Source organism: Myotis davidii, unplaced genomic scaffold (assembly GCF_000327345.1).
Source record: "Myotis davidii unplaced genomic scaffold, ASM32734v1 scaffold452, whole genome shotgun sequence".
NCBI classification, from domain to species: domain Eukaryota; kingdom Metazoa; phylum Chordata; class Mammalia; order Chiroptera; family Vespertilionidae; genus Myotis; species Myotis davidii.
The window spans coordinates 547,300-564,236 of NW_006284245.1; the positions used below are offsets into that span (position 1 = coordinate 547,300).

General features: G+C 42.1%; 1 protein-coding gene across 1 annotated transcript in view; it reads left to right on the top strand.

The window, feature by feature from the left end:
* Positions 1-16,937, top strand: part of PRKDC (protein kinase, DNA-activated, catalytic polypeptide) — a gene marked incomplete at its 5' end in the record, with an annotated part of 202,177 nt that overhangs the window by 136,083 nt on the left and 49,157 nt on the right. The window contains 6 exon segments of the mRNA XM_015568649.1: positions 2,320-2,509; positions 4,336-4,551; positions 8,800-8,912; positions 11,129-11,260; positions 14,584-14,763; positions 16,579-16,784. Coding sequence (XP_015424135.1) covers positions 2,320-2,509; positions 4,336-4,551; positions 8,800-8,912; positions 11,129-11,260; positions 14,584-14,763; positions 16,579-16,784 — 1,037 coding nt within the window.

Genomic DNA, 16,937 nt, shown 5'->3' on the forward strand with positions numbered 1-16,937 from the left:
TGCTCATCTGCTCCACCATCCAGCTGTGGCCAACGCCTGCCATGTTCTGCATATGCCCCCTGGTGGTCAGCACACATCAGAGCAACCTCTTGTTCAGTTGTTCGGTTGTTCTGCCGTTCGGTCTATTTGCATATTAGGGCTTTACTTATATAGATAATTGACATGTAACGTATTAGTTTTAGGTATACAACATAACGATTTGATAATTGTATATATTGCAAAATGATCATACTAAGTCTAGTTAACATCCATCACAATACACATATTTTTCTTGAGACCTTTTAAGATCTGCTCTCTTAGCAACTCTCAAATTTATACAGTGCATAAAACTACTAGAGGCCTGGTGCATGAATTCTTGCATGGGTGGAGTCCTTAGGCCTGGCCGGCAATCATGGCTGATCGGGGCCGTCTCACCCAGTCCCAGTTGGGGATGGGCCGATTGGGGCCTGCTGGCAGTGGGGAGAGATAAGGGGAGGGACTGTGGGAGGTTGGCCGACTGGAGAGGGGGTACTGGCAGAGGTTGGCTGTGGGAGCACACTGACCACCAGGGTGCAGCTCCTGCATTGAATACCTGCCCCCTGGTGGTCAGTGCATGTCATAGCGACCAGTCAAGCGGTCATCCGGTCGTTCGGTCGTAACGGTTGCTTAGGCTTTTATATATATTGATAGTAACAATGTTGTACATTACTTTTCAGACTTACTTATTTTATAACTGGAATTTGTGCCTTTTGACCCCCTTGACCCATTTTACCCATCCCTCACCTCCACCTGGCAACCTCCAATCTGCTCTCTTTATCAGTTCAATTTTTTTGTTTTGTTTTGTTGGGGGTTTTTTTGTTTAGATTCCATCATCTAAGTGATCACATGTGTCTTCCTCTGACTTCCTACATTTAGCATAATGTCCTTAAGGTTCATCCATGTTGTTGCAAATGGCAAGATTTTCTTTTTATGGGTGGATAATATTCCATTGTACATATATACACCACATGTGCTTTATCAGTGGACACTTAGGTTCTTCCATGTCTTATCTATCTATCTATCTATATAAAAGCCTAAGCGACCAAACAACCGAACAACCAGTCTACTGGTTGTTGTGACATGTACTGACCACCAGGGGGTAGAGGTTCAGTGCAGGAGCTACCCCCTGGTAGTCAGTACACTCCCACAGCCAACCTCCCACTGCCAGCCAACCGGCCAGCCAGCCAACCTCCTGCAGGGCTGGCCGGCCAACTTCACATGGTCCCCTTTCCCCGCCGGCCAGCCCCAATCATCCGGATCGGGACTGGGTGAGATGGCCCTGATTGGCCCTTACTGCTGGCCAGGCTGAGGGACCCCACCCGTGCACAAATTTGTGCACCGGACCTCTTGTTGTAAATAATGCTACAATGACTGTGGGGGATGCAGTATTTTTTTAACTTAGTGTTTTTGTTTCCTTCAGAAAAATACCCAGAAGTGGGATTGCTGGGTAATATGGTAGATCTATTTGTAATTTTTTGAGGAATTGCCTCACTGTTTTCCATAGTGGCTGCACCCATTTACATTACTACCAACAGTGCACAAGGGTTCCCTTTTCTCCACAGTCTTGCCAACACTTGTTGTGTGTCTTCCTGATACTAGCCATTCTAACAGTTGGGATATCTTGTGGTTTTGGTTTGCATTTCCCTGATGATTAATGATGTTGAGTTTTTTTTAAACTTGGAATACTCACATATTCCTTTCTGAAACACATTTACTCTACCCACCTCTGTCTACACTCCCTGCACACAGCTCACACTTCTCATTCTTTCAATCTCCACTTAAATTTTCCTTTCTCCATAATTCTTTCTCTCCTTCCATCACTCCTCCTATCCACCCTGTGCATGTTTATGCCATCTCCTGGCAGCCTTAACAACTATGATTTACACATTAAACAAAGAGTTCACTTCATCTCCGCCCAAGCTCCTGGGCAGCAGAGCCTGATCTGATCTACTCATGCTTGTATTCCTAGAATTGTGCCCAGTGCTGGGCACGTGGTGAGTATTTAGGAAGGAGTTGAGTCATTTAACTTGTTGCAGTTGTGTTGTGATATTATTGACTATGGCATTGAATGTTAAAGAGTAGAAAAATGGTTTTTCTCCCCCAGTACCAGTTAGTTTTTCTAGTTGGCAAATGATTATTTAGTTAAAAAAATTTAGATCAGAAAAGAATCTTCAGTTGCTTCCCACAGAGATATGAAGTTATAGTAGATACTTGCTGATAATACCATTGGGTTTTAAATAAAAATACGCCCAAGTTGCTAAAGAAGGACCATCATTGTATTTGACATTCTCTTACATGCAGGAATACACCATTGATTCTGACTGGCGTTTTCGAAGTACGGTCCTCACTCCTATGTTCATTGAGACTCAGACTTCTCAGAGCGCTCTCCAGACCTGGTCGCAGGAAGGATCCCTTTCTGCTCAAGGGGCTGTGACTCGGCAGATACGGGCCACCCAACAGCAGTATGATTTCACACCGACACAAAACACAGGTAACCTTCCGTCTGAACACCTACCTCTGTGCGCCAGGCACTGTTACTTTGGAAACGGCCTCTACTGTAAGAACACTGACCATTTGTGAGAAGTGAAGAGATAATAGGAAAAAGTGATGAGAACCACAAAAAAAGATGTCCGTTAAAGGAGAAAGGACTGAAGTCCCTAGAGTAGTCAAGTTCTTAGAGACAGAGAGTAGAAGAGTGGTTTCCAGGGCCTGGGGTGGGGATAGTGGGGTGTGGCGCTTCAGTTTGAAACGACGGAGACAGTGGTGAGAGTGGATGGTGTGATGGTTGCCCAAGCAGAGAAATGTACTTGGTGCCATAGAACTTTAGACTTAAACATGGTTAAAATATTCGATTTGATATTATAAATATTTTACAACAATATTTTTAAACAGGGGAAAAGGATTATTTCTGACTGGAAAAAAGAAGAAAAGTTTTAGTATATTATGTTCTGTTTTGTTTCCCCCCAGAAAAATCTGTTTAGTGCATCAAATTCAAAACCCCATATCTCTGAAGCAAAGTAGAGGCAAACCAAGTTTATTTACTACTAGAGGCCCGGTGTATGAATTTTGTGCACTCGGGGTGGAGGGTACCTCAGCCCAGCCTGCGCCCTCTCACAGTCCTGGAGCCCTTGAAGGATGTCCAACTGATGGCTTAGGCCCGCTCCCCAGCTTGGCAGTCAGACATCCTTAGCGCTGCCACGGAGGTGAGAGAGGCTCCTCCCATTGCCATGCGCTCGCCAGCCATGAGCCCGGCGTCTGGTTGAGCAGAGCGCCCCTTGTGGGAGTGCACTGACCACCAGGGGGCAGCTCCTGAGTTGAGTGTCTGTCCCCTGGTGGTTAGTGCACGTCATAGCAACCGGTTGTTCTACCCTCGGGCTGAAACCGGCTTTCCAACATCCCCTGAGGGGTCCCAGATTGCGAGAGGGCACAGGCCAGGCCAAGGGACTCCACGAGTGCACGATCGGGGCTGGGAAGGGATGTAGGAGGTTGGCCAGCTGGGGAAGGGCCGCGGGAGGCCTCCAGGGTGTGTCCTGCCCATCTGGCTCAGTCCTGATTGTCCGGACCCCAGCAGCAAGCTAACCTACTGGTTGGAGCACCTGCCCCCTGGTGGTCAGTGCACGTCATGGCAAGCAGCTGAGTAGCCTTAGCATATCATTAGCATATTACGCTTAGATTGGTTGAATGGACAACCGGACACTTAGCATATTAGGCTTTTATTATATAGGATGTTTATAGTATATTAAACTTTTTTTCTTAAATGGTTCAACTGGTTTTTTTGATCATCAAAGTGCAAGTTTAGAGTAAAATATCTAAACTATTTCATAGAAACATTTCAACATTTTTCTTTTATATAAATTTTTTCACATTCTATTGGTTCTAGAAATAGTTCTAAGTTGAATAATTACAATGGAAATTTTATGACACTGATATTAGAAATCAGGGACCTTAGTACTTTATAGTAGATACAAAACATCATTCCTGGAATGGTCACAGCAGCTTGAAAGAACAGGTGATAAGTTCAATACTTAAGTGAGGACACAGGCTCAGCCGCCTGAGCTGCCCGGGGTTGTCCACGCGTGACCTCCCGGACCTTCCACGCCATGTCTCCTCCTGTGACATGACTGTATCCCTGGAGAAGCTGTTCCCAGTCCCTGTCGCAGGTGAGCACGCGTAGGCCCCACGTGCCACCAGGACGATACCCCATCGTCTCCCCGGTGTGTTGTGGCGTTGGAGCTGCCCGGTGCAGTGGGGTGGGGTAGGCTGGCAGGGCGTGCCGTTCCGAGCTGCTGTGAAATGCTCTGGTCGTGCCTTTTGCAGATGGAAGAAGCTCCTTTAACTGGCTGACTGGGAGCAGTATTGACCCGCTGGTGGACTATGCGGTTTCTTCATCATCTGATTCCTTGTCTTCCTCCTTACTGTTTGCTCACAAGAGGAGTGAGAAATTAAAGATAGCACCCTTGAAGTCAGTGGGACCTGATTTTGGGAAAAAAAGGCTGGCCCTTCCAGGGGACACGGTGGATAACAAAGCAAAAGGTAAAGTAAGATTATTGAAATGTGTTTAAAATGGCCTGCCCTATAAATCAATGCAGAGGCTTAGATAAAGAAAGGACATTTCTGATTGTATTCACATATCCTTATAACCTGTAATCAATACCATTATAATTTAGTTGAGTGAATGTTGTCTGGGCATTTACCATGTTGAAATTATAGTTTTATGTGTTCCAGTAAAGCTGTTGGATAAATTGAACTCAATCGATTTATTTAGTGACTTTCCAGAACAATAGGGTTGGGTGAGGCAATAGGTAGGCGATCAAGAGTTGAGGCAGGATTAGTAAGCTCAGTCTCCAAGTTAAATCCAGGAAAGGCTGGTGGAGGAGGTGGCCTTTGAGACTAGCCTTGGGGATCGAGATACTGGGAGGGAGAGGATGGGGAGGGAGAGGGAGAAGTAGGGAATGTATTGGGTGGTGGGAGAGACTCAGATCAGCACAGTGAACGTTGAGTGAGAGCCCACTCCAGCCTGCACTGTAGCAGTCCGGTTAGGCAGATGCTTCAGCGCACTGGGAGTGAAGTAAAGAAAGCCTAGAAAGCAGGCTTGCGAGTGTGGGGTGTGGCTTTAGGAATGAACCCCACACCTTCAGGTAGTGAACCAAGCAGAGATAGGCACAGGGTCTCCGAATGACCTGTTGGGGTCGTTGGTGTGGAACAGCATGTGGAGTGCCTGAGGAGGACTGAGAGGTGGAGGTCAAGGCAGCCACACGTTGACCTGGATTAGTAAGCTAAGTCTCCGATTCAAAAAAGAAGAGGGTGGGGTTGGAGAGACCGGGTGAGCCCTTGGGTGATGCTAAGACAGCCGAGTGGGAAATGCTGGCAGGGCTCACAGACCCAGTGCTGAGAGGGCTGAGAGAGGTCAGTTAGGAAGTTAGCTCCTTACGAGAACTGTAGCGCTGGGAGTGAGCGAAAACCCAGAGGAAGAAAATATGAAGAGAAAAAGGTCCCAAGACAGAACCCTGGGAAAATGCCAACATATGGATTTAGATAAATAGAAGTAAAATTAGCAAAGTTAAATTTCTTTTTATTTAATTGTAGGAACGTAAAAATACACAACATACTTTCCTTACTCCCAACTACTCTTTTTCACACTTTCATGTAGCACATTTGTGGTTATGGACCCTTCTCTAAATTTTATATAGAAAGGTAAATCTATCCAGCCTTCTTTTTGTTCATAACTGTGAATTTGACAGAGGGCCAATGAACCCATTCCTCTGTCTGTTCCTTCACACTGATCACTGCCAACCAGCTTTTTTTATTTAGTCTTTTTCCTCTTATGTTTTTCCATCAAACCAGTATAAGATCCAGCAAGAGTGCATGGCTCTCTGTCCTTCCTGTCACTTTGATTGTGAAAAGCCCCAAAGTTAAAATGAACTTCCAAAGTGACTATCACCTTCCCATTGCTTGTAAGTTGTCTCTCTGACCCTTTATGATTTCTTATCTTCAGCCCATGGGCATGCGCAGCTTTCTTTAGAATTGCTAAAAGTTGGTGTGCATTTGGGACAGTCTGCAGTTCAGTTAATGTGTGGTGACTGCTGGTGACCAGCTGGACTAGTTTCTTTATTGAACGGGGGTGATAGGAGTTACTGTCCACAATTCAAATTGTTGCACAGTTTTCCCCTTTCTACATTTTTAGAGTGAAAATATGCCATGACTGATATAGGTAGAATTGGGGAACCATGTATATAAAATAATAAAGGTAAGAGGTGAAACCTAATTTTTAAACTATTTCCGATAGACATTTTATATATGGGTTTGAAAAAACTCAGTCATAGAACTGAGTAGGTAAATAAATGCTAATAGTAATTTAATTAATATACTTGAATCTTCCCATGTACCTTTGTCGATTTCAAATATTTCATATCTTGCCTTCCTCACAGTATATGCATTTCTTTTTGCCTGAAGAGGAACATTTGGAGGTTCATAATATACAGTGAATTAGTACTTATATATTACTGTTTATTATCATTAAAAGGGAATGCAGTTTAAAAACTTGAAGTTGTAATCTAATTAAAATATCACTTTTCAATCATTTTATTTAATTTTTTATTTTAGTTTCCTTTAGTTATTTGTATCAGAGTAATAAATGCATATAGTTTGAAGAGTCAAATATTTTTCCACAGCTTGTTATAAGAAGTGAGAGATGCAACCACTTATATCCTTTTAGTCAAGTTTTTGTTACTTGCTTCCATCTCTCCACAGTCTTTTTTATATTGCCATCTTTCTTTTTTTCAGTATTAGTTATGGTTTTGACTTCATGTTACGGACGTTAGAATTTGTCTCCCTCTTGTCCCTCACACCCATGTCTGTCTCTGTCTCTCTGTCTCTCTGTCTCTCTCTCTGTCTCTCTCTGTCTCTCTCTCTCTCTCTCTCTCACACACACACACACACACACACACAATGAGTCCTTCCTGTGCCTTCATCCTCTGATATAATTGTCTTAGTCTTTGTTTCATCGCTATTCAGTTTCCTTTTATCTTGGCTACATAACTAGTATTTGTGGCTGAACCATGAGTGATTCCATAATTTCCTTTCCTTTTCATACAATAATTTTTCCTGTGTATTCATAATTATTTTGTTTGAGATGCTCAGATTTCTACGTATTTATCACCAAATCTCCTCAGAGTTGTATAGTTTTATTGTATCCCAACATATAAATGTCTCAGATTCTTAAAGAAACCTCTCCGGGAGCGGCCTGGGTGGGGTTTCTGCTTAGCGGTTGTCTAGAGACCACCCCCACAGCCCGAGGGTCTGTTCGCCTGTCCTGATCCTCCTTCCTGGGTTCAGTTCCTTCTCTGGGTCTAACATCTCCTTAGGCAGCTTCCCGAGAAAGGGGGTGGGTCAGAAGCAGTCTGCTTCTTGTTGGTGCTTTGATGCCGCACATTGCTGTTGGTAGCACTCACACCTAATGGGTGATGTAGCTCTAGAATTCGGAGTGTGAACTCGTCAGTTTCCTGTTCCACGGGCTGTGGTTGAGAAACCTGATGTCATCTCTTTGTTGATCCTTTGTAAGAACTTGATCTTTTCTCTTTGGACACTCTTAGGGTCTTCCTCTTTTCAACCAGGTTTAGGAAATTTCACAGAGTGTTCTTTGGTCTATTTTAGTCCATTTTTCTAGGGCCCTGTCAGACTGCTAACTCATCTATTCTAGTTCTGGAATATTCTTGGGTGATTTTGTTGATGATTTCCTCATTTCAGTTTTCTCTTTTTGAAATCCTGTTGCTTGCATGTCAGATCTTATGGATTATCCTTCTAATTTTCTTCTTGTTTTGTCCTTTTTGCTCTCTATTCTGAGAAATTTCTTCTGTTTTATCTTCTAACCCTCGCTTTTATGTTATGATACCATATTTTTAATTTCCATAAGCTGTTTTTGTTCCCTGAACATCCCTTAAGTCCTTGATCCATGGATACAATATCTATTCTTATCTTCGTGATAAATGATAATTTTTGAAAATTTTTTCCTGAATGATCTGATTTCAGCAACTGCTCATCCCTGTTTATTTTGGTTTCTATCTTTCATATTTGAAGCTTTGCTCAAAATACTCGATGATGTTTTACTTTTTTAATGTGTCCCAAGTAGGGCACTAAAAAGGCATGCGGTATAGCTTACGAAAGGGCGTGTGTGCTAACTGTGGTCTTCACTCAGCAAGGTCAGTCTGGACTGGGCCCTTGAGACATGTCCATATCTCTGTCTGCTCTTTTGTGCTGGTTGGTTATCCAGGGACAGAATCTCCAATGTCTTACCTTCAGGCTATCCCTGTGTCTTACTGGTCACTGTTTCCTCTGCTTCCAGCGGGCTGGCCCTTTTCACTCAGAGACCCTATGTCCGTTCCCCCAGCTCTGCACCCACACCACGAGGGCTGTGCTTTCACAGCACACCTCCTGCTGCAGCCGCACTTTCCTCCCTTCCCTGGAGGGCCTGGTGCTGCCAGGGCCGAGCCTTCCAAGTCCTTTCCACCATCATTGTTCTACTGCAGCACTAGGACTGAGTTACTTAAATTTTCTGTTCTGTAGCTTCCAAAACTGGTTCATCATCTTCATTGCACAGGTTTGTATCGTTTTAAAAAAGAGAGAGAGAGAGAGAAAGAAAAGAAAAACTAAATAAAATTAAAAATGGAGATAAGAAAAAAAAATGGAGGTAAGAAAACAACCTCATGTTTATTTTAGGAGATTCTGGGGCCGAGGCAAGTGTTGAAGTGGCCAATTATAACCAACCGGCTTTTTATTCTTCAGGTACAGACAGTCGGGTAGATATATTAAGATTACGCAGACGATTTTTAAAGGACCAAGAAAAGATCCATTTGATTTATGCGAAAAAAGGTATTGCTGAGCAAAAACGAAAGAAGGTTTGTATCTTTTCTCAAGAATTTGATTGGTTTGAAATACCTGTTTTATATATGTGTACTAAGGAAACAAGCTTCCTGCCAGATACTGGTTCTAACATTGGTCTATAAACCAAAATCAGAGAAGCAGCAGTATAGGACTTGAAGTTATTTGTGAATGAAAGTCTCCTCTGACTCTTGGAAATGAAAGGGCATTCATGACTCACTGGTGAGTTGTGGTATCTCCGAATGAAACGTGTGGGTCGTCCCCTGAACCTGTGGTGTGTCTTGGCTCACAGGCCCTGGAGGGCCCCATCGCTGCCCCTTCTCTCAGCCTCTCTTCAGCTTGATTTGTTCTCTGAACAGACTGACCTTCTCTATGTGGTGGAACCATGGCCACCAATGACTCCTGAGTTTTACATATCATGACTGTAGCTGCAGAGAAGGGATTGCCCCACTCTCTGCCTCAAGGCCAGAGTCTTGACCCACCTCAGGTCGGGGGCCATTTGGGGACCACTCATCTATGGCTAGGGGCTCGGGGGTGAGGCCACGTTACAACCAGCTACTCTTTGGAGGTGCATGGATGGGGAGGGAATGGTGGGCCCAGAGGAAGGGGTGGGCGGGGCTAGGCAGACAGGTCAGAGCTCTCTGCGGAAAGCAGTGATTTGAGGCATGAGTTAAGAGGTAAACATTTCTCAAAATGTGAAAATAATGAAATTGTTTTTTTAGCCATAGCTTTAATCTTATCAATCAGTAATTATGATAAAATTTTTAAGATTATGAATAAAAAAATCCCATCTTTGTTCTAACTCAGCTTAAACCCTTAATCACTTAATTAACTTGCACATCTGAGTATGAAGTGGTTGAATGGTTTCACTGTATCTTCTGTGGAAAGTAAATGTACTTTTCATCTTCCTCTTGTCTCTGTAACTGCAACTATTCTTTGAGGACGAGGGTCCAAAATCATCGTGCTGAGTTTATCTCATGCTCCTTCTCACTGGCCCCATCACAGCTGGAGGGCCTTTTACTTTGCCCACTCACAGAAGTGGCTCCGGGCTCCTCATGAAACCTGAAACCTCACTGGGCTTGCCTGCAGGAAGTACAATATCTAGGCAGCAGAAGGAAGAGAGAAAACCAGGATGGTTGGGTAAATCGCAGGGAGGTCTTTTGGCCTGAGAAAAAGGACTTTTTAGTAATTAGGAAACATAGAATGGCCTGCTGTGTGAGGCCATGCGTGCCTCTGATCTCGGTGTCTCATCTGAGGTGGCCAACCACTCAGTAAGGACGGCATGGAAAACGGCAGGCGTGGGAGAGCCTGCACTGCGGTCATTTGTTTGTTGGGGGCCTGTGCTCAGTATCTGGCTCTACTCAGTGCCAGTGGCACAGAGGCGCGCGTAACGTGTGATGTCGGACGTTAACCAAGGAATGAGCCTGTCTGGGAGAGAAGTAGTGAGGGAAGCCTTTTGGAAAAGGTGGTGTTTGAGATGACAGCCAAACGATGAGTGAAATGCTATAGAAAGACATTCTAGACCCGTGGTCGGCAAACTGCGGCTCAAAAGCCACATGTGGCTCTTTGGCCCCTTGAGTGTGGCTCTTCCTAAGCCTTAGGAGTACCCTAATTAAGTTAATAACAATGTACCTACCTATATAGTTTAAGTTTAAAATATTTGGCTCTCAAAAGAAATTTCAATCATTGTACTGTTGATATTTGGCTCTGTTGACTAACGAGTTTGCCGACCACTGTTCTAGACAAAGAGACAAGCAGGGATCCACGGCCCTGCATGGGGGAGTGTTGGGCTTGTGGGTGATTAAGGATTAATTGGAAGGCCCAAACTGGCCTTTGTGGGTGAGCAGGGCCTGGAGGACCTGGGCGATCACAGGAGGGGCTGTAGTGATCACCCTGGGCCTTATAGGCAAGGTTTATTCTCAGAGTAATTAAGGAAATACAGCTCTCTGATTTATGGCTTTAAGATGTTTTCCATCAACTTCTCTTATTTTACAAATATTCAGATTGCTTTTAGTAAATATTAAAATAACATTTTCACCATAGTGATTTTTCTTTCGGATTTATCAACTATCATCGACTGGTAACAGATAGTGACTAAACCATTTTGGATACAAATTGTCACTGATTCACCTTTATGTTAATGATGGGCACTCTCAGTTTCATAGCTCATGTACTACTGATTTTCTTAATCACAATTCAAATTTCAAATCTTCTTTGGTTCTGATGATTATAGGAGATCAAGAGTGAGTTCAAAATGAAGCAGGATGCCCAAGTCATTTTGTACAGAAGTTACCGTCAAGGAGACCTTCCCGACATTCAGATTAAATACAGCAGCCTGATCACCCCCTTGCAAGCTGTGGCCCAGGTTGGTCCTTGAGCACTGCGTTTTCTGTGGTTGCATGATCGCTGGTATAACAGTTCCAGGGGTCTACCCTGTTCAAGAAAAATGTTCGAGGCTACACTGTATCATAAATGAGGTGCTGATTTGTCCTAAACAATGGACTTGATTAAAAGACCTTGATCCAAGTGTTGGCTCTGTCATTTCCTGAGGCTGAAACTTCTCACGTAGTGAGACTCTGACTTGTCACCTGGAAGGTATCCCGGCAGTTGGAGTCCTTGTCAAGACACTTAGTACTCTGAGTTGTCATGTTTTCATCCATGACATCAGAGAGTGATACCTAAATTTCTTACCAACAATGTTAGACTGCAGTAATGTGCAAAAAATCATTGTATTCTTCAAAGTGCTAAGCCAGCCGTGGGCAAACTACAGCGGTTTGAAATGAATAAAACTATTGAAAAAAACGACCGTACCCTTTTATGTAATGATGTTTACTTTGAATTTATATTAGTTCACACAAACACTCCATCCATGCTTTTGTTCCGGCCCTCCGGTCTAGTTTAAGAACCCATGGTGGCCCTCGAGTCAAAAAGTTTGCCCATCCCTGTGCTAAGCCATTTAAATAATTGCTTATCTAGCCCTAACCCATTTGGCTCAGTGGATAGAGCGTAGGTCTTCGGACTGAAGGGTCCCAGGTTCGATTCCTGTAAAGAGCATGTACCTTGGTTGCAGGCACATCCCCAATAGGGGGTGTGCAGGAGGCAGCTGATCGATGTTTCTCTCTGTCGATAGTAGAGTTTCTAGCTCTCTATCCCTCTCCCTTCCTCTCTGTAAAAAAAATCAATAAAATATATTTAAAAAAAAAAGAATTGCTTATCTAAAATCCTTTGCAGGAGGCGGGGAATCGGGAGATTATCGTTTATCTGTGGGATCAGTGTTCTTCCTTCTCTGTTAATTCTCCTGATAGCAGAGGACTGGGCATGTTTTTCTAAGTCGTCAGGATGTCAGAGTAGAAATTTCCTGTCTGCATTCTTTGACAAAAACAGGATATTTATCCCCCAAAAGCCTAATATGATTCCTTTGACTTTTATTGAAATAAATATTAAATTAAAGAGCTTAGAGTATATAGTATGCTAGTTAGTGAAATATAATGCCTTATATTTTATTGTACTTTAGTTTCCAGAGTATAATAATAGGTTATATCTGCACAGCCCCTTACTGTCTTTTAAGCTTTTTATTGAATCTAAATAATGATAGTTTGACAGGAATTTTCAAAACTAGTACATAGTCCTGTGTACCCTTCATCTAGCTACCTTCAATAGTGCTTCTTATGTAATGTGTACATTATTAAGACCTATAAATTGACATTGTTACAGTAGAATCAACTAGACTTCAGACTGTTCATTTTCATCATTTTCCTCTTCATTGGTGTTTGTGTGTGTGTGTGTGTGTGAAATTCTGTGCATTTTTATCCCATGTATAGATCCAGGTAGTTACCCTCGCAGTAGCTCTTGGTTATTAGGGAGTGCTTTCACATTTCTCTCATTAGATTCGCACAGTGATTTTGTGCCCTTGAGGCAATGACTAGATACATTTACAGATGAAGACTTGAAGGTTAGCAAAGAATGGGTGGTATGGTTAAAGCTGTATGCCTCCCTAGTTGGGGCGTAAGGACAATGCTCTCCCTGTTTGATGACTGGTCCAGTGCTTTTTCTACATTGCCACTAGTTCCCAGTTCTTCTAGCGCCTTGCATACATGTGCTCACAGCACTCCCTCAAAAATAATGTTGGCACCTGCTCTCCTAGGCATGATTTGCTTCTCTCCACACAGCTTTTATCAAACTTGATATGTAATGATGGTAATAGGTTAGCAAGCCTGGAACTGTTGAGACACCCATGTCCAAATAAGTTCATCACATTTGTACTTGGAAAAAATAAAGATGGTAAATATTGTTTTTGAAAAAGCAGGACTATTTTTTTTCTTATTTTTTAGGGAGGAATTTATTTACTTATATTTTTGTTAATTCTTCAAATTCCATTATTTTATTCAACAAATGTTAATATAGGGAGTGACACCGCCTGTATGCCAGGGCCTGTTCTAAGCACTGGGTGCAGTGATGGGTCACAGAGGCCTCCGTGGCTGTCCTGGCCCTGCCGTTCTGCCTTAGGAGCCTCACGTGTGGACAGAGCTAACAAGGAGCATGTCAGCCGGCCGGCCATGCCCAGCAGCAGCAGCATCCTGTTGCTCTGGAGACATTATTGTCTTAATTACTGTTGCAGTCACTGTGACAGAATGAGCATGTGGGACTCCTTGGAAAACAGAGAAATTTGTACATAAGAACCAGTGCCTTGTAGATATGGAGAGCTGACTCTACATGCTAAAAGAAAAAAGCAGGTCACCAAACAAGCGTGTGCGTGTCAGTACAAGAGCAGCCATGACAGTAACTAGATGTAGTACAATATGGGTGATGTTTATTTTCTTTTTTCCTAATCCATATTTTCTAAAATCTTACATAGCAACTATTATTACTTTTTATAAGACAAATACATTACTTAAATTAATAAGCAAAGTATAAGTCAAATTGTACTTTTTCTTCAGACACAGCTTTTATCAAACAAAATAATTTTAAATTTTTATTTATTCATACACTCATGCCTTCATTTAAAAAATATAGACACAACATGCCAGAAGTTATTCTGAGTATTGGTGTTATAGACACAAATAAAGGATAATGTTCCCGTGGTCATGGAGTATGAGGGTTAAAGCCATTAGAGATAAATAGCCCAAACTCGAAAGACACATAAACAGCTACTAATGGTTTTAATAGTTTGATGGTACCTTGAAAATTAAAAATGGGCATTTTATTTAAGCTCATTGGTTAGTTATTTTAAGCTTTACAATGATGTTCATGTGAAGATAATACCTGAAAATTTAATTTTCTCCAAGATTTTATCAGTTACCGCACTGAGCACTTGACATACATTATCTTGCCTAATCTTACCAAAACCCTATGAGATGTGTCCTGTTTATCCCCATTTTAACTATGCGGAATCTGAAGGCTCAGACTCACACAGGAGTTAAGATATGTGATTCCAGCTTTTAAATTCATATCTCTGGGTCCACAGTCTGTGCTGTCATGCCTTTCAGAAGGCACATGTCAAGCAGGTATCTTTGGTTAAACTCCACATTCTCCCCTTGTCAATGTCTGTTAAAAGTTTCTAAATAGAAATGAGATCTTTAGTAGATATGTGTACAACAGTTTGTATTTTCAAATAAAGCTTTGATAGTTGGTAAATTAAAGAATTTTTACTTCAGTTCCTAATTTCTTTTCCTTTTGAATATTTTGCAGAGAGACCCAATAATGGCAAAGCAACTTTTTGGCAGCTTGTTTTCTGCAATCATTAAAGAGATGGACAAACACAAGACCGTGTCTGAGAAAAGCAACATTACTCAAAAGTTGCTCCAGGACTTCAATCATTTTCTCGCCACCACTTACTCTTTCTTTCCACCTTTTGTCGCCTGCATCCAGGTAGAAGTCTACACACACTTCATAAGATGCATTATCTACTTTGCCTTTGCATGACTATGCCGTAAGACTTCTTTTGCTGGGGGAGGAGAGGGGGGCATCTGCAATAGTGTCAACAATAAAAAATATAAATTAGAAAAACAAAACTTGATTTGTTTCCCAGGTTCAAACACAAGACATTTAACAGAGGAAATGGACTCTGGTTTGGTTACCTCTTACAGATGGGTAGATGTAACTTATTTGTACTTAGAAACAATATATGTGACAGGAAAATCCAAAATTAAACTTGGTATAAAAGCCCAGTTAGAAGCTAGCGGTCCCGGATTATGAGAGCCCCGGATTGTGAGAGTGTGCAGGCCAGGCTGAGGGACAACCCTCCCCCACCCCCACCCCCCGCACGAATTTCGTGCACCGGGCCTCTAGTTCTTTATAAAGTAAAATGATACTGTCAACAGGATTATACAGAATAGTCAGTCGTCCTGAAAACAGACTTACAGATCTCATCTAAATTATGAGTACATATTTACTTATGAAGAAATGATATCCCAATAATAATTGTTTGTTCATTACAACCATCTCATGAGAAAGACATCTCATGGGCAAGTAGGAATAAATCTCAAAATTTATACAGTCAGAAACAACATTGTTTATAGTGTCTGGAATATAGAAGGCACTCAATAAATATTTATGGAATGAGGGGATTGCTTGAAAATTAAAAATATATTTATTTTACAATATTTTCTTCTGGGCTTCCTTCTCCATATTAGAAAATGTTATATCAAAATCTGACATCTTAACTAAGAGCCTTTGCTATGTTATTAATTAAAATAGAATTTTATTTGGATTTTCTTTACCACTAGGTTCCTTCTAAGAGTGACATACATTTTTTATGTTTGCTTACTTTGGAGAGTCTGTATTCCAAGACCCCTAACGTAGAGCTTACGTTGGCTTGGTGGAAACTCCGTCAGACTTAGCCAGTGGTCCAGGCCCGGCACAGCCATGAGGGAGTTGGGAAGAGGCTGGTGTGGATGGGAGGAATTGTTCATATTCTCTGTATTGATTTGGGATTTATTTCTCATGATTTTGGTGGATATAGGACTCTCAAATTGAGAGTTACAAAGTAAAGGTCAATATAATAATTCATGAGTGAAAAAGATGGGGGGAAAGGTTTTGAAAAGAATATTGGAGCTGAGTGTACCTACTTTTTGGTGATGAGGTATGAAATCTATGTTTCAGCTGCTTTTTAAAAAAAATGTTAGGCCTCACCCGAGGATATGTTTGTTTGTTTTTACTGATTCTTAGAGAAATTGAGAGAGAGAGAAAGACATCGATGTGAGAGAAACATCGAATGGTTGCCTCCCATAGGCGCTGACTGGGGATGGAACTCAAGACTTAGGTATGGACTGACGGGAATCAAACCCACAGCCTTTTGGTGTACAGTATGATACTCCAATCAACTGAGCCACCTGGCCAGGACTTAGCTGCTTTTCTCATCAATTCAGGCTAAATATTCCTCACAACTGCAATTGTTATTTGTCTCTATAGAATATATATATATATATATATCTTCAATTTTTCTAGTGGGTGTTATTTTCTGCTTTAAATTAAAAAGTAAATGTAAAAATAAAAAGTCACTTCCTCCTCTGAAGCAAACTGAATGTTTAGGAAAATTTAATAGAATTATGCAGAGAAAGTTTTAGTTATATCACTACTTACATCAAAACGTTTCTTAATGCCTGCTAGAATGAATTATTCACTTGTGAAGATCTGGTCAACATACCACAAGCTAAACAGCTCTATATGTTTGTGGTTTCACAGGAAATCAGTTGCCAACACGCGGACTTGCTGAGCCTGGACCCAGCTTCTGTCGGTGCTGGCTGCCTGGCCAGCCTTCAGCAGCCTGTGGGCATCCGCCTGCTCGAGGAGGCCTTGCTCCACTTGGCACCTCAAGAGCCACCTCCCAAGCGGGTTCGGGGGAGGCCCCGCCTTCCCCCTGATGTTCTCCGCTGGATGGAACTTGCTAAGTAAGCTCTGTGATCCAGACCCTGTTGAGAGAACAGTGAATTTCATTTTGGCAGAAAATGAACAAGTAAAGTTGATAGTAACACTGTTATAAACATTTTTGAAAAGCCTTTCAGGTAAAGTACCATTCCATGAGATGATGAGGAGTATCTTGC